Below are 18,432 nucleotides of genomic sequence, written 5' to 3'. Positions count from 1 at the left end.
ACAGGAATAAAATTGATATCTGTCTCTTGATTGTATATCCCGAAACCTTGTTAAATTCATTTATTAGTAGCTTTTTTGTGGATTCCATTGGCTTTTCTACATAGATGTGTTAATTTCATATTGTTGCTTAATGAATTACTATACATTTAGTGGCTTAAAACAATAAACATGTATTTTCTTATAGTTTTGGGGATCAGAAGCCCAAAGTAAGTTTGATGGGCCTAAAATCAATAATATTCTAAGCAACAAAATACATTTATAAATTCATATTTAATTATGCTTTGCTCTTATATTGGCTGGAAATAAATTATTACCTATTACTAAAACCCAAATTATTTGGATACTTAATATGAGTTTCATATAGAAAATTTAAATGTTAATAAAGTATATGAAACAAAATTTGATAAAATTCAGTGCTATCATCTGGTTAGACACACTTCTAATGGAATAAGCTAAATTAATATAATGCACACCAATTGGCATATGACATAGAAAGAATTAGTGCAACTTGGTTGCACTAAGAATTAGTGCAACTACCATATGATCCAGCAATCCCACTGCTGGGTATATATCCAAAGGACAAGAAATCAGTATATTAAAAAGATATCTGCACTTCCATGTTTATTGCAGCACTATTCACAATAGCTAAGATTTGGAATCAACATGAATGTCCATCAATGGATGAATGGATAAAGAAATTGTGGTGCATATGCACAGTGGAATATTACAGAGCCACAAAAAGAATGAAATCCTGCCATTTGCAACAACATGAATAGAACTGGAGAACATTATGTTAAGGAAAATAAGCCAAGCACAGAAAGATCAATCTCGCATGTTCTCCCTCACATGTGGGAGCTAAATATTAAAAACAATTGATCTCATGGAGACAGAGAGTAGAATGATAGTTGCCAGAGACTGGAAAGGGTAGCAGGGAAGGGGGAATAAAGTGAGGATAGCAAAAATATAGTTAGGTAGATAGAATGAATAATATTTGATAGCATAGCAAAGTAACTATAAACAATAGTTTATAGGGTATAAAAAATAGGGTATATTTTTTAAAAAACTGAAAGAGTAGAATTAGAATGTTCATAACACAAAGAAATGATAAATGCCTGAGGTATTGGATACCCCAATTACCTTGATTTGATTAATTCACATTGTATGCCTGTATAAAAAATCACATGTACATAATAAATATATATAATTATTATGCATCCATAATAATAATAAACAAATTCTGGTGTCAAGGGAGTAGATTGGTGCCTGAACATGGATTTTTTCTGCTTGAGAATACTGCACATTTTTATCATGCAAGCAGCCTTGCAAGACTTCATTGCTGTGTTTTACCTAAAACACCCACCTCTGTTAAATTTATAAATATACAAATTTGTAAATTTATTTACAGTTCTAAAACCTATACATCTTTTCCACGAAAGAAAATTTAAAAGATTTCTCTTTTATTTTTTCACAGGTGTCTTTTTTTCACAGTGTATAAGTTGCCCTGGCATTTCAAGGAGTCAAGTGAAGCTGGGGAGAAGTAGAATGTGTGTTAGAAAATGTTTATTTGTGCAGTTGAGACTGCCTCTTTGTTCCCTTGGGGTCCAAAAGTGATAGTTACCACTCTGGGTATGTACGTTTTCAGTGACTGGCCAAATGAGAATGAGGAGTAATAAAAGAATCATGCCTCTTCCTCTTCCTCTTCCTCTTCATCTGACTCCTCATCAAGCTCTCCTTCGGCCTGATAATCTTCTGTTTCTTCATCATAATCTTCCATACCTAACTCCCATGCAGTATACTGGAAAGGTTCTGTTAAAAAAAAAAAAAGAAGAATCACTGGGGAAAATAATTTTAGGATAAAAGGTTATCAGCATATTACCACAAATGTTAGGAAAATTAATTGTCGTTATTGATCTCTTAATCTATATATGTATGCAGATAGGCCTTTACAAAGTCCCTATGTGACAACTGGCCTGTATGGACAGTGCTGTTTGTGCCCCATGGCTGTTCTGACGGGCCGGAGCCTGTGTTATGATGGTTGCTGAGTATTTTCTACATCATCCTTTGATACATTGAACATTTACTTCATAAAGCATCAAGAAAGTCTTTCAAGTTTCAAAATGCTTTTAATACTATCACTTACTCTTGATAATAAATTTTATGATTATGGCTCTTACTTTCCATAGTCTCAACTACTTTTTGAAGTAGTTCCTTTGGAGTACTGTCTGCAATCTCCAAGTTTAAAATCTCAACGAAAGAGTCATGAAACAATGTTTCCAGAGGTTTCCAGCTGAGGATGAAAGAATTAACCCTCTCTTTAAGAAGCTCCATTTCAGGAACATCAGGATAAGAGTCTTCTGGAAACTCAGGTAGTACAACTTTTGAGTAAAAGACAAAGGAAAGAAAAAAGAGTCTGTCGATATCATATATTTAGCCATGTTGCCAAAATAATTTATACTTTATAATATTTTAAAGCATTTGAAACAAATAGTATTCTAAGCAACCAAATACATTTACAAATTCATATTTAATTATGTTTTGCTCTTATATTGGCTGTAAATAAATTATTACCTATTACTAAAACCCAAATTATATGGATAATTAATATGAGTTTCATATGGAAATTTTAACTGTTAATAAAGTATATAAAACAAAATTTGATGAAAATTGGTACTATAATCTGATTAGATACACTTTTAATGGAATAAGCTTAATTAATATAATGCACACCAACTGGCATATGACATAGAAAGAAATAAGCAGGAAACATATACTATGCCTAAAATAAGGGACTCTTCCTAAGAAAACATGAAAGCACTTATATGTACTAACTACTTTTATTTTACAGTCCAACCTGTTTCAGATAATTCTTCTGTTTCCAGGCCCTCTTTGGATCCTTTTGAAATTTCTGTGTCAACAATTGTAGTATCCTCAATAGGTTCAGATACTTAAGAAAAAAATCTAATAATTAGTATTTGAATTTTAAAATGTTATTCATTTATGAAAGTTTTGGTGCAAAGAAAACTTCAAAACATATTTAAATTTTATATTATATGTCTAACAGAAAATATAGTTCTTGTTAGGTAAAGTATGGCAAAAAATACATAATAATATAAGGCAAAAAATGAAAAATATTCTTAAACATATAAAAGAACATTGACTAGAATAATAACATGATACATACAATTCTGATATCTGTAGTTAAATATTATTTGAATTTTTGTTTATTGGCATCAGACTAGCAGTGCCTGATGTTCCTTTTAATTTCTCATTAAAATACCCACGAAGATATTAGGTTGGTGCAAAAGTAATTGCAGTTTTAGCACTGTTGAAATTTGCTGTTTGATATTGCGATATATTCTTAAATAAACGTGGTTATGTCATACATAATTTTAATGCACATTTTTTGCTTTATTGTTTTGCTAATGACTTGTTACTTGCTGTTTATTTTATATTTACTTTAGACTATGGAAATGATGTGTTAAACAAAAAGCAAATTCGAGCGATTTTCTTATTCCAGTTTAAAATAAACTCGTAAAGCAGTGGAGGCAACTGGCAACATCAACAACACATTTTAACATACAGTGCAGTGGTGGTTCAAGAAGTTTTGCAAAGGAAATGAGAGCCTTGAAGATGAGGAGCGCAGTGGCTGGCCATTGGAAGTTGACAACAGCCAATTGAGAGCAATCATAGAAGCTGATCCTCTTGACAACTATGTGAGAAGTTGCCAAAGAACTCACATGGAGCATTCTAAGGTTGTTTGGCATTTGAAGCAAACTGGAAAGGTGAAAAAGCTCGGTAAGTGGGTGCCTCATGAGCTGACCAAAAATAAAAAAAATCATCGTTTATAAGCATCGTCTTCTCAAGCATCGTTGTATACAACAACGATGAACCATTTCTCGATCAGATTGTGACGTGTGACAAAAAGTGGATTTTATACAACCACCAGCGATGACCAGCTCAGTGACAGAACTGAGAAGAAGCTCCAAAGCACTTCCCAAACCCAAACTTGCACCAAGAAAAGGTCATGGTAGCTGTTTGGTGTTCTGCCGCTGATCTGGTCCACTACAGCTTTCTGAATCCCAGTGAAACCATTCCATCTGAGAAGTATGCTCAGCAAATTGATGAGATGGACTGAAAACTGCAACACCGGCAGCTGGCATTGGTCAACAGAAAGGGCCCAATTCTTCTCCACAACAAGGGCCCAACCGCACATCGCACAACCAACGCTTCAAAAGTTGAACGAATTGGGGTATGAAGTTTGCCTCATCTGCCATATTCCCCTGACCTCTTGCTAACTGACTATCACTTCTTCAAGCATCTCAGCAACTTTTTGCAGGGAAAACACTTCCAAAATCAGCAGGATGCAGAAAATGCCTTCCGAGAGTTCGTCGAATACTGAAGCAGAGATTTTTACACTACAGGAATAAACAAACTTATTTCTTTCTGGCAAAAACGTGTTGATTGTAATGGTTCCTATTTTTGACTAATAAAGATGTGTTTGAGCGTGGTTATGATGATTTAAAATTCATGGTCCCAAACCGCAATTACTTTTGCACCAACCTAATACAGCAAGAGTGAGAAGGGGGTTGAGGGAGCTAACAATTGTATCAATCTATTTACACAGATTCAGGTTGCAGGATTACTTAGGGGCAGGATCAAGATTTTACTCAAGAAAAAAGTGATAATCCACCCAAATTCTTAAACAAATGCTCAACTAAAACTGATCTGTGCCTACCTCTGAGCCTTTTGAGTGAACTATCTTTGTCCAAATCCTTTTCAGCCTTTCTGTCTTATCTCAATCTCATCTTCTCAGATGACACTGTTCCTTGACCAAAATCTTCGGTGTTGCTTCTTCCAAACTACCCCCATGATCTCTACTGGGCTCATTCTTTCAAGAAGCATTTACTGAGCTCCTCCTCTATCCCAGGCACTGCATTAGTGCCTCCGTATTTTCTTCATTGCCCGTAACACTATCAGAAGTGATCTTAGTTATTTACTTGTTTACTCTTGTTCTTCACTCATGGAACATCAGCTCCTTGAGGATAGTGGCCTTAAACTGCCTTGATCACGGCTGAGTCCCTACTACCTAGGGTTGTGCTGTTGTTTTGCCTGGCACTTAGAAGAAATGCAATGAATATTTGTTAAAGGAATGAATGAATTCCTCAATGTTTAATGGCTGACTCTAGTATATGTCTACGTAGTGCTTGGAATGAAACACTGTGATGTGAACTAATGGTTACTGTAGGCTCATGTTCTGGCAAGTTCCATGTAATGTACCTATACCTAAGCAGTACAATCAAAGTGATTGTTCCCAAAGCCCTGGAATGCATACATTATTGCCCATGAAAGCACTGATTCTAAACAATGTATGTATCATTCCATTCTAAGAAGACTAGAATGACAACAGGATTGAAGTGAAACCTTAGTCATCCTACGTGGGCATTGACAGAGGTAATGATGATTTTGTGGCCCCAGCAGAAGTCAAACTCCAAAGGAAAAGATGTGTTCTCTGGGAGGAGGTGTAAAAAACTGTTTTGGGTATATACTATATTCTTGTGACTGCCATAATAAATTACCACAAACTCTGTGGCTGAAAACAACAGAAATTTATTTTCTCATAGTTCTGGGTGCCATAAATCAGAAACCAAGGTGTGAGCAGGCCCACCCTACCTCCAGAGGCTCGGTGGGGAGAATCACCTTCTCCTATTCAAGCTTCCCCTGTCTGCTGCCATTCCTTGGCTTGGAGCTGCATCACTCCAACGTCTGCTTCCATCTTCACATCACCTTCTCCTCTCTGTGAATGTTAATCTCTCTCTGCCTTGCTCTTTAAAGGATACTTGTAGTGGCATTTAGGGCCATCTGGATAATCCTGGATAATCGCCCCATATCAAGATCCTTAACTTGGTCACATCTGTAAAGACCTTCTTTCCAAGTAAGGTGACAATTCACGGGTTCTGGGAGTTGGGCTGTGAACATACCTTTGGCAACCATCATCAGGCTACCACAGGGTAATCCAGGTAAAGTAAAAAAAAATCCAATCTGATTTATGTCAGACAGGGCAGTTTGAAGTGGGAAAAAAAAGCCTACTTAATTCAGAGAAGAAGACTTTATAGAGAGGGATCCTTGCATGGAAGAGGTAATGACTAGCTAAATCAGATGCAAGCCCCTCTGTGAAATAAAATAGGGTTTACAATGGCAAAACAGACTCATGATCTCACAGAAGTTAACCAGCTCTGGAGAAGCCCAGTCATGTCTGCAGCATTGGGCTAGAACTGACCCTAAATGGAGTAGGACACTAGGTTTAGAATATCCAGAGTAGGTTACCTGGGGAAATAAGGAGATTAAAAGGCACATAACTAATCTTCCCCCACCTGCTGCCTTAGTATATATATACTTAATATATATATACACACACTAATTGTGAGACATTAGCACCTGGGGATATGTTTGATGTAACATATTTAATAGGGGTCTGTTTTCTTTTATTTCTTTTGGTATTTTATGGCCTATCTTCTTGCAAAGGTAAGTGAGTGGGGAGAATTGTTGTCAGCCTAACTAGTTGGGTAGCAAAGAAAATGATGAAGTTTCTGGGTGGGAGCTCCAGTCAATAGAAGTGTGAATCTCTCAAAAGGAAATTGAGTATTTTCCTGCTAGCTCCTCTGCCTAGTGCAAGTATTCTGACTTTATAGTTAATTGTTTGCTATATTCTGAATCAGGGGTCCTCAAACTACGTCCCGCAGGCCACATGTGGCCTGCCGAGGACATTTATCCGGCCTGCCAGATGTTTTTGCCACTGCTGCCTGTCCTGCTTAGCAGCTGTCCTGGGCCCACAGTGCGCATGTGTGGAATGTGCGCCGCACTCTCCAATGGCCCTCCAATGGTCTGAAAGACAGTGAACTGGCCCCCTGTTTAAAAAATTTGAGGACCCCTGTATCTGAATGTTTGTACCCCCCACATCTCGCCAAATTTATACATTGGAGCCTAAATTTCCAATGTTAAGGTATTTGGAGGTGAGACCTTTGGGAGGTAATGAGGTCATGAGGATTCAGCCTTCATGAATGGGATTAATGCCTTTATAAGAGGGGACAGGAGAGAGAAGATCTCTCTCTGCCATGTGAGGATATGACAAGAAAATAGCCATCTGCAAACCAGGAAGAAGGCCCTCACCAGGCACCGGATCTGCTGGCATCTTGATCTTGGACTTCTCAGCCTCTAGAACTGAGAAATTAATTTCTGTTGTTTAAGCTGCCCATGTTATGGTACTCTGTTATAGCAACCTGAATGAACTGAGATACTGTCCCATAAGGCTAATGTCAGTCCCTGTAGGAAAAATGTTCTATGTTGAACATGAGATTTTTCATTGTAAAATTTTCCATTAGTTCTGCTTCTTTTGCCAACTAGCAGCAAGTTCTCAGCCCTTAACTGCCCCAGGCTGGCATCTGAAGACCTTTAGTTTGTAGGATTAGTTTCTAACCCAGTACTAACAGTGCTCAGAAGCATTTAGGAGCCTCATCTAACCAGTGTGGGGGCTCCTGTTTTAAGCCTAATCTCTAGTCTTTGGAGTGACTTTCATTGGACATAGGCTCCTGGTCCTGCCCCAACCCACCAAACTGAACTTCTACAGTAGCGCCAGTTTCATAAAGTGTGACCTGATTTGCCAGGGTCATTTCAAGTGCTTCCCACTTACTTTAATGATCTTTGGTTGTCATTTTGAAGTTCAAAATAATTTCCCCTTGAATTTGTGTTTTGTAAGCAAAGTCCAATGGGACTCCAATGAGACAATTGAGCCTACATGTGACACATGCATGTGAACAGATGGGATATGCACGATACCTGTTTGCCATTCTGTGCCATCTCATTCTCATGAACATTCCTGATGCCCCACTGGGAGCACAGAATCCCAATGGACCCATGCTGTGTAGGTGTAAGAACGAATGAGTGGGCAGTGGGGGGAATGCCAACAGCCCTGAGAGATCATGCTTTCCTTCTGAACTAGAATGTGCTTCAAATGCAGAAAGTTAGCAATGGCATTCAAAGAAACACAAATGACCAAGGAACCCTGTTATATCCTTTCTTACTCATAGTACTTTCTTTCATAAGCCAACCACTTTAAAAATGATGACACAGAAGGAAAGGAAAAGATAGGGCATCCCAGGGTTTCTTTTCCTTTCAGTTCTTCCTCAATCAATGGTCAGCTAAAGGCAGAGAGTGCTGGAGAATAGGTGCATGTTACAAAGTCAAATAAAAAGTTGAGTCAGTTGTATGCAGCAAAACTAACTTAATATTCTGATAAGAATGAAACATATGTACATATGAGCTGTGAAATATAAATTGTGCAATTTTGGTGATTTTGCATGTGAGTTAAATGCTCTTATATTTGCATTTAAAAATTTCATCGTACAACATAAAGATGAACTATAAAAATCATGCTAATAATCTAAAAATTAAATTTTTCTTTACTGGGAATGATATTAAGTAGCAAACAAAAAACACCATCAGAAGTTGAAAGACCTTGGAAGAAAGGAAAAAGCTTTATATATTGGTACTTTTTTCCTGCTTTTTAAACAACATGCCCCCAAAATTACGTAGCCTGCCCTTCCCCTGAGTGCCAGTATGAGGCAGAGCAGATTTGCCTTTCCTGCACACTTTACTCCATGGAATCTGGGCAGAGCAGCTGCTCCCTGGGGGCTCATCTTTTCACTCTCAGCCACTTTCCATTTTATTAACACACACATACACATACAGAAGCACATCAGCGCCCATCAGTGGGATTAAGGACTTGGCCCTCCATAAAGTCTAACCTGAATCACGTTCTGTTCCAGGGACCTCAGATACAGATTCGTCAGGTAACAATGACCCTCTAGTCTCGTCGGATACCTCAGATGGCTCAGCATCCTCGCGAACTTCGGACTCCTCACCTTCACTCTCTTCAGCCTCATCAGGATCTTCAGCTTCTAGAAAAAATGAGAAGAAATGAATTATCATTCAGTCTAAGTCAATGCATATATATTGGGTGCCAATAGTGCTGAGGCCAAAACAAAGAATAAGGCAGGGGCCCCGCCCTCCTGGAGTATGTGGTATAATGGGGCAGAGAGACAACTTATCTCTATATTATATCTATTAAAATGTAGTGGTAAAGGATGATAGTCATCTGCTCAGAGTGCTATGTGAGTCCCAGCCTAAGGTATCCAAGTCATTTAAAAGAGGAAATGTTGATAGCAGTTCCAAATATTCTGGCAGTAAAAAACTGGAAACAGCCCGATGTCCATTTAATAAGGGAATGACTAGGTTTGCACTGTTCAATATGGTGGCCACTAGCTACATGTGGCTATTGAGCACTTGAAATGAGGCTAGTCCAGATCGAGATATACTGTAGGTATAATATATACAATGAATTTCCAAGATTTAGTATGAAAAACTGAATGTAAAATATGTGGCTACTAGAAAATTTAAAGTTACATGTGTGGCTTATATTTCTGTTGGGCTAGAATATGTATATAATCATGGATTTTCTTTCTTTCTTTTATTTTTTTTAGAGATAGGGTCTCCCTCTGTTGCCCAGGCTGGAGTGCAGTGGTACAATCATAGTTCACTGCAGCAGCCTTGAGCTCCTGGACTCAGGCTATCCTCCCACCTCAGCCTTCTGAGTAGCTAGGACTAAACACATGTGCCACCATGCCTAGCTAATTTTTAAAAAAATTTTCTAGAGATAGGGTCTTGCTATGGTGCCCAGGTTGGTCTTGAACTCCTAGCCTCAAACAAGCCTCCCACATCAGCTTCCTGAGTTGCTGGGATTACGGGCATGAAGATTTCCTTATAGCTAATTAAAAATAATAAATAATGTAGTATATGGATCAACACGTTAAATATAAATTTAAAAAGTATAAGTCTGAGTTTTATGTAGTTGCTGATAGCTACTAAGCGGATATGTGTTTGGAAGTCTTTCAGGAAGAAAATGGCATGAATGGTGGTGTCCAAAAACCCATCTCCCAAATTTCCTCTTATATACTTATGAAATTGACATAATATTCTTGTAAAAATGGAAAACAAGGTACTTTCTATGCAAAAATGATATGAAAAAATAAATGAGCTTGTTTTCTGGATTCTTGTGGGAATTCCTTTCCTCAATGAATACCTCCAAGAATCACTTTCTAGTGGTGTGACATACTTCTGGCATCTGGATTTTAATCTAAATCTGGATGATGATGCACCAAGAAAAAAGCATCTTCAAGTATTCTTATATGTAGGTCTGAATGAGGACTAAATGGATGTGGTTTCCAAGTAACTTGGAATGTGGTGAATCTTTCTGTGTTAGGTGGAGGATTTTATGGTAATATACACAAGGATGAAGCAGCATCTGCTAAATCCTATTATGGTTTGGGAAGCAGTTATGTGGTTTACAGGAAGGAACTTAAAACTTCTTTCAACTGCATATCTCTTACAGTACAAAAAATGTATCATATACCTCTAATATGTGTATATAGGTTGTATTCTTATCCATAGCAGGTACATTATAAAACATATAAAAAGAATTTATATAATGATGCAGAAAAATGTAAAAAGTTCAAATCATTTTTTTCTAGAGCCCCCAGGGGATAATCTGTGTATCATATAAGTCAAGAATAGATTGAAAAGTATTCTAAGACCCTTAAACTGTCTGGGATTTTGACTGTTAATTATGAGTTATTCTAGTTATCTACTGATTCATAATAAATGACCCAAAAACTTAGTGGTAAAAACAACAATAATCACATATTATCCTTGCAGTTTCTGTGGGTCAGGAATTTGGGAGTGGCTTAGCTGGATGGTTCTGGCTAAGGGTCTCTCACGAAGTTGTAGTGGAGATCTCGATCAGGGCTGCAGTCATCTGAAGGTGCGACTGGGGCTGGAGTATCCACTTCCAAGGTGGATCACACAAAGCTACAACTGAGGTGCTCAGGGAGCAGAGAAAAGCTATTATCATTGTGCATTGCCCAAAGTCCTGACCCAAAGAATCATGTGTGTAATAAAACTGGTGGTTGTTTTACACTGCAAAGTTGTGGGGTGGCTTGTTGCACGGCGTGGAAAATTGAAACAGACACTCTGTACTCCTCTGAGCCATGGACTCCTTTGGCATTATAGTGAAACTTATGGACCCCTTCTCAGAATAATGCTTTCAAATTCATAAAATATGTAAGAAACCAATTATGTTGATGTACAGTTATCAAGATAAAAATTTTTGTGCTATAGGCAATTTGTGCATTTTTACTAATATGTTAAAGAACAAGAACTAGCAGCTGGTTTAGTAACTACCATCATTTTGGATCAGTGATAAGCATAAACAAGATATGTAAAACTACAGGCCAGGCGTGGTGGCTCATGCCTGTAAACCCAGCACTCTGGGAGGCTGAAGCGGGAGGATCACTTGAGCTCAAGGAGTTAGAGACCAGCCTGAGCAAGAGCTCTGTCTCTAAAAAAAAAAAAAAAAAAGATAAAATATCTTCATTCCTATCAGTGACAAAGTCAAGGTATTGCTGATACTATTGTGGTTTCCTGACTATATTAATTACCTGTTGAAGGAAATGCTAAATTTCAATTCAAGGTTAGTGAAAATAAATTTGGATTTATTTTCCTATTAAGTTCGACAACCCCTGAATTTTACCCAAGGGCTCCAGGTTGAGAACTCCAGTCTTAAAAGAAACAGAGTAAGTTCTTCTATAATGGAGATAAAATTTCAAGTGAAAAGACAATGGGTGTGTAGTAACAGTTTGGCTGCTTTCTCAGCTCCTGCAGGATCTTTCTAATAGAAGTAATTCCAACAGGTACATGTCAGCTGTGACAAGAGTCATTTAGAGACAGAGTAGGCGTGCTATTCTGTGTATCCGTCATAGAGGGGTATGAGTAGGTGTTTGTATTGGGACTGTTTTGCCTGTGAATCCTCTACTACAGTGGCCATGTGATTTATTATTCCAATTGGAACACTGTGAGAATAAAAGGGAATACTATAAATACTTTAGGACTGTAGGCATAAACCTGGGCTCTCTGGGAAATGTTATCACCCTGTCTATAATGCACTTAAGATACTGCAATTGCTTGCAGTAACAATACAGTGACACATCCTGAGTCATATCAATGTTTGCCTTTTCTTTTCACATTCATAGCTTCCATTCGCTTTCGATTTTCTTCTTCTAGTTTCAATGCCTCTTCTGTGGCTTTTCTGAAATGAAAACATTCAAAATTTAATTCTCTTTGGAAATTCAGACATCCCACCATATTATAGGAGTAAATGCTTATAGTGGTAAAAGTAAAGAGTGAATTGTTTATAATATTCATCACAGTTTTTACTTTACAATGTAAATTTTTAAATTACTCTTGTTGAGACCAGTTAATATTTAGAACTTTTTTTTTTTTTGGTAAGAAAACCCGAAATGTTATACTTTGAAAAACTTTGCTTGTTAATTAGGAAAGCTGTCAAAATTAATAAAGGATTACCTAATCCTAAATTAAAAAGGCAAATGAGAAGACTCATACCATTTTTTCTTCAGTTAAATGTGAAATGTTCACAATATAATGTTAAGTGAAAAAGTTGAATATAAAACTGTATTTAAAGGCCGGGTGCAGTGGCTCACTCCTCTAATCCTAGCATTCTGGGAGGCTGAAGTGGGAGGATTGCTTGAGGTCAGGAGTTCAAGACCAGCCTTGGCAAGAGCAAGACCCCATCTCTACTACATAATAGAAAGAAATTTGCTGAGCAACTAAAAATAGAAAAAATTAGTCATGCGTGATGGTGCAAGCCTATAGTCCCAGCTACTCGGGAGGCTGAGGCAGGAGGATCACTTGAACCCAGGAGTTTGAGGTTGCTGTGAGCTAGGCTGATGCCACAGCCACTCTAGCCCAAGTGATACAGTGAGATTCTGTCTTTAAAAAAACAACAAAAAACCCCCTGTATTTATAATGCATTTTTAATTTTGTATTTAAAATGTTTATAAATGAGGAGACTAGAAGATAACCAATTGAACTGTCAATAGTAATTATCTGTGGATGGTGGCATGTGAGAATTTTACATTTTCTTTTAACATTTTTGCATTTAGGAGTTTTTTCTATATTGAATAAATAGAAAGTTTGTAAATTTATCTTTCCAATCAGAAAAAAAACTCGATTATTTTCTTTTTAACATTGTAATGATGAAATTTAAAGAGACCTAGAATATGGAAACTTAAGTATCTGGAGGAAATTTGTTTTTCATTAGGGTTGAAGCAATAAACTTGTCTTAACAGTAGTGAAGAAAAGTATAAGGAGAGTCAGTGAAATGATGGAGAAAGGCAATATTTATTAGAAATTAAAATATGTATACTTTTGATCTAGAAATTCTATGTGTAGGAAATTTAGCCCTCAGAAATAAGCACACCACTGCCAAAGAAACATATATAAAAACATTGACTATATCTTTTAAAATTTTTACCAAACAGCTATATCAAGCATTCCTCAATAGGGGACTAGTTAAGTAAAGAAGAGCCCATTGGTATCAGCAGCACATGCTGGGGCCACAGCTCTCCTAAGAACTGTCATTCTCTCATACTCAGCATTCTTTGTGTCCATTTTCCCCTTTTGAAATCCTTTGAAATTTCGTTACATATATTCTCTTCAGAAGACTCTACTACACCTCTTCTCCCAACAGGTCTGTTTCTTGTTAACAGATGGTGTTCTCTCACTGTATTCCAAACCCTATGTTCTAGCCTGAAGTCTTGGTATAATTCAAATTCTCTTTGTTTGTGACTCAGACCTCTGAAACTACTGCATATTGTTTCTGAACTCCTTCCCCATTCTGACTATGTGTGAGAATAGTCAGTCATTCTGCAGGAATGCCCCATTTTATTGTGCTTTGCTTTATTGCACTTCACAGGTATTGCGTTTTTTTACAAATTTGTGGCAACCCTGTATCAAGCAAGTCTATTGGCATCATTTTTCCAACAGCATGTTCTCATTTCATGTCTCTGTGTCACATTATGGTAATTGTCACAATTTTCAGATTTTTTCATTGTAGTGATCCGTTATGGTGATCTGTGATCATTGATGTTGCTTTTGTCATTGTTTGGAGTGTCATGAACTGTGCCCACATAAGATGGCAAACTTAATTGGTAAGTGTTGTATGTGTTCTGATTGTTCCACTGACTGGCCACTCCCTGTCTCTCTCCCTCTCCTCAGGCCTCTTGATTCCCTGAGACACGCAATATTGAAATAAGACCAGTTAATAACCCTATACTAGCCTCTAAGTGTTCAGATGAAACAAAAAGTCCCACATCTCTCACTTCCAGTCAAAAGCTAGAAATGATTAAGCTTAGTAAGTAAGATTTATCAAAAGCTGAGATAGGCCCAAACCTAGGCCCTTTGTGCCAAGTTGTGAATGCCAAGGAAATATCCTTGAAAGAAATTAAAAGTGCTACTCCAGTGAACACGTGAATGATAGGAAAGTGAAACAGACATTGCTGATATGGAGAAAGTTTTAGAGGTCTGGATAGATCAAACTGGCCATAACATTGTCATAAGCCAAAGCCTAATCTAGAATAAAGCCCTCTCTTCAATTCTATGAAGGCTGAGAAAGGTGAGAAAGCTGCAGCAGAAAAAGTTGAAGCTAACACAGGGTGGTTCATGAGGCCAAAGGAAAGAAGCCATCTCTATGACATCAAAGTGCAAGGTGAAGCAGCAAGCACTGATGGAAGAGCTGCAGCAAGTTATCCTGAACATCTAGCTAAGATCGTTGTTAAGGTGGCTACACTAAATAATAGATTTTTCATTGTTGATGAAGCAGCCTTCTATTGGAAGAAAATACCATCTAGGACTTATACAGCTAGAAAGAAGTCAATACCTGGCTTCAAAGCTTCAAAGGGCAGCCTGACTCTCCTGTTAAGAGCTAATGCAGGTCAGCCCGGTGGCTCACGCCTATAATCCTAGCACTCTGGGAAGCCGAGAGTCTGCTATTGAAACCTACTGCTCAGAAAAAAAGATTCCTTTCAAAACATTATTGCTCACTGACAATGCACCTGGTCACTGAAGAGCTCAGATGGAGCCACATACTACACAGAAATCTTTCAGGAAAGGAAGAGTAAATAGATGAGATAAACTTGTCTTATTTTAAGAAATTGCCACAGCCTTCCCAACCTTCAGCAAACACCACCCTGATCAGTCAGCTGGCAGCTATCAACATAGAGGCAAGATCCTCCACCACCAAAAAAGATTATGAGTGGCTAAAAGCTCAGATAATTGTTAACATTTTTTGCAATAAAGTATTTTAAAATTGTAATATGTATAGTTTTTTAGACATAATGCTATTTCCCACTTATTAGAATGCAGTACAGTATAAACATAACTTTTGTATTTGCTGGGAAACCAAAAAATTCATGTGACTTGTTTTATTGTGGTGGTCTGGAACTGACCCCACAATATCTCTTTTCATGAGATCTTCCTTATTCAAGACCTAGATAAAGTAGGTTGCTGCTAAGAATTTAAGACCTGACCATATATGAGGAGGAACTTTGCTGCCACTTATTAAAAACTTCTATAAACCACTTGGATAGAGGATCCAAACAAACAATGATGGTAGAAATTATCTTCCCATTTGACTGGCAAATTTGGAAACTGATGCTGGAAAAGTTGCCGAATGTGGTCTTTAGATATTTGACCCAAGGTGTAGTTCTTAATCCTGTTAAGTTTATCTCTTTTCTAACAAACTTGTAAAGCTTTTAAATGAGTCTCTGGCCACTTTTTTTTCTTTTACATTGTCTTAGATTTCATTTTCTGCAGTATATGAAAAAATTTGTTTTGAAATGCTCATGTTCAATTTCAAAAATCAACATGTAAAAACATTGAAAATCCTGCCTCTGGACAAGTGACATTAAGAAGTTTATAAAGATGTAAATATTTAGAATCAAAAGAAGTAAAAATTAATTATAGAAATAGCTTAGAAAATTTTATATGGTAAAAGAGGTGATGGTAGAGTTAGGAGAAAGTGGGGAAGGTATCTTTTTCTTTCTAAAAAAATTATAGATATACTTTTTATATTTTTAAAATATAGTACACTGTCAGTCTAGAAATCACATAAAATTTATTTTACCTTTATGTTGAGATTGTCATCTGTTCTCAAATATTTGACTGTTTCTTATACGCCAAAAAAAATTAAGTTTTCTTTAAACACTAGCAGATTATAGCTCTATTTGTAACAAAAGTTTTACAAGCTAAATGTAATAAGTAAGTTTGTAATTATCATCTGAATTAAAATATTTTGAGTCAATATATCAAATAATTTTATTAACTAATTTAGCTAAATTATACTCACATATCTTTATGCTAAGTTCCTAAAGGAATGACTAGCTTAAATGAATAATGAACACACACACACAAAATTCCTCTGACATATACATATTATTTAACCTCTCCACACCTTTGCAATTACCCACCTCCCAGCTTCGTAGTTTCTGAAGTTTAAAGAGCTCTCCTAGGCCGGGCGCAGTGGCTCACGCCTGTAATCCTAGCTCTCTGGGAGGCCGAGGTGGGCGGATTGCTCGAGGTCAGGAGTTCGAAACCAGCCTGAGCAAGAGCGAGACCCCGTCTCTACTATAAATAGAAAGAAATTAATTGGCCAAATAATATATATAGAAAAAATTAGCCGGGCATGGTGGCGCATGCCTGTAGTCCCAGCCACTTGGGAGGCTGAGGCAGAAGGATTGCTTGAGCCCAGGAGTTTGAGGTTGCTGTGAGCTAGGCTGACGCCATGGCACTCATTCTAGCCTAGGCAACAAAGCGAGACTCTGTCTCAAAAAAAAAAAAAAAAAAAAAAAAAAAGAGCTCTCCTAAATCTCAGCTCATGTTGCTAATATCTGAAGGGGGGAAGGAAATATCATTTGAGGAAGCTATAGGTGCCATCATCAAATAGTAGGAAGTTTAGTGGATTTACAATAGAGAAATTTAGTTATTATATGTCTAGGCCTTCATCACTTTGAACAGTAGAAAACTCAGTGCCCACATTAATATGTGAAGTATTTGAAGAGCATGTTTCAGCAAGGAAGAGCAATTAGCAAATTAAGTCACTTTCTATACTTTATTCTTTAAACTGAAGGACTTTATAGTCTATTAAAGTTTAATACTGACTCCTGCCATGAACAGATAAATATGTGTTCACATTTTAAAAAGTTATTCACTACATGTAGATTACAGAATAAGCCCTTAATGTTAAAGCTGTCCAATATAAATAACTAGTCTTGTTCTTTCATTTTGTGGAACTTAGGCTTTGGATTTGAGTCATATCACACAAGTATATTTTCCTTTACTTCCTTATCATATTGTTTCTTCAATTTGTGGATACTAGTTAACAAAATTAAGTCACAGATAAATATGGTAAAAAAATACATATCTTACCCATGTTCACTTTTTTACAGTGTCTTTGGAGAATAGATGCTTGACTTATTAATAGAATAAGTTTGATATAGACTGTGAAAACATCTGCAATTGTATACCTTGGAGATTCTGGAAGTATTGGTGAAATTACTGTTTTTCTTAGAATTAATTAGAATCAGACCAAGTCAATAAATTATCATTTTGATATTAAATATATTTCATAAGTGTAAATCCCAAGAAGATATTTAATAGCTATAAAAGATACATTCATCTATTTTATCATTCTAGGCAGATTTTACCTTGCTTCTTCTTCCTCTTTTTTTTTCTTTTGTAGTTCATCTAACATTCTTTCTATAATCTTAGAATCAATTTCAGGTTTATTTTTAAAATATAATCTATTAAGTAAACATTTTCCTGAAATACAGATAAAGAGAATATTATTATTTTCAAAGCTTATAAAATAGAGTGAAATATAGTTTGGAAATCAACACAAAAATTTATTTTTGCCTATATTCAAAGAATGTAAATAGAGCCCAGATTATTTAAAATATTTATAGATCATCTTAAATCCTTTTTAAAAAGGTATGTATTAGTACAGTCTAAGTAACTAAAACATGAAAAGAAGTAGTATACATATTTTTCCTCTGGAAATTCTCATTTCAAACATATTTCTTTCAGAGGCAAAATGAGAGAATTAAAATTTAGTTCTGCTATCTTTATGTACCTCTTTTTTATCACTTGAAGTGAAGGAGGATGAATATATAGTCTTTGCCTTCAGTCTTACATATTGTTCATTTAGAAGTTATAGCTGCTGACTCTGTGTGTGTGTGTGTGTGTGTGTGTTTAACATTCTCAGCTTCAAAGAACAACAATTACAAAGGCCTGCTAGAATGTTCAGCGCACCAATACTTTTCCCTGGCCACCTCTTCAGTAGATAGTAGCCTCATTTTGTGTACCTCTAGGTCCTGCAGGGATTGCTGGAATGGTATTTGTATCTAGGGAGGTGGAAAGTTTTCCATTCTGTATTTTAATCAAAAATATTATCAGCAATAAAAACTTCAC

General features: G+C 36.6%; 2 protein-coding genes across 3 annotated transcripts in view; one reads left to right on the top strand and one right to left on the bottom strand.

Moving 5' to 3' along the window:
* Positions 1–18,432, top strand: part of CDC40 (cell division cycle 40) — a 487,800-nt gene that overhangs the window by 6,943 nt on the left and 462,425 nt on the right. The window lies entirely within an intron of this gene.
* AK9 (adenylate kinase 9) overlaps positions 1–18,432 on the bottom strand; it is a 110,828-nt gene that overhangs the window by 36,911 nt on the left and 55,485 nt on the right. Inside the window, exons 19-24 of one of the 2 annotated variants that reach the window (XM_012753169.3) lie at positions 17,670–17,784; positions 12,120–12,196; positions 8,802–8,954; positions 2,852–2,944; positions 2,175–2,375; positions 1,685–1,806 (exon numbers count right to left, since the gene is read on the bottom strand). In XM_012753169.3, coding sequence (XP_012608623.1) covers positions 1,685–1,806; positions 2,175–2,375; positions 2,852–2,944; positions 8,802–8,954; positions 12,120–12,196; positions 17,670–17,784 — 761 coding nt within the window. Of the gene's footprint in view, positions 1–1,684; positions 1,807–2,174; positions 2,376–2,851; positions 2,945–8,801; positions 8,955–8,980; positions 12,197–17,669; positions 17,785–18,432 lie in introns of those variants that run through there. The other variant, XM_012753170.3, reaches the window with a different exon arrangement.

This window comes from Microcebus murinus, chromosome 5 (genome assembly GCF_040939455.1).
Source record: "Microcebus murinus isolate Inina chromosome 5, M.murinus_Inina_mat1.0, whole genome shotgun sequence".
Classification (NCBI taxonomy): domain Eukaryota; kingdom Metazoa; phylum Chordata; class Mammalia; order Primates; family Cheirogaleidae; genus Microcebus; species Microcebus murinus.
The sequence above is the reverse complement of the archived record's forward strand: the minus strand, read 5'-3'. Positions and strand labels throughout refer to the sequence as shown.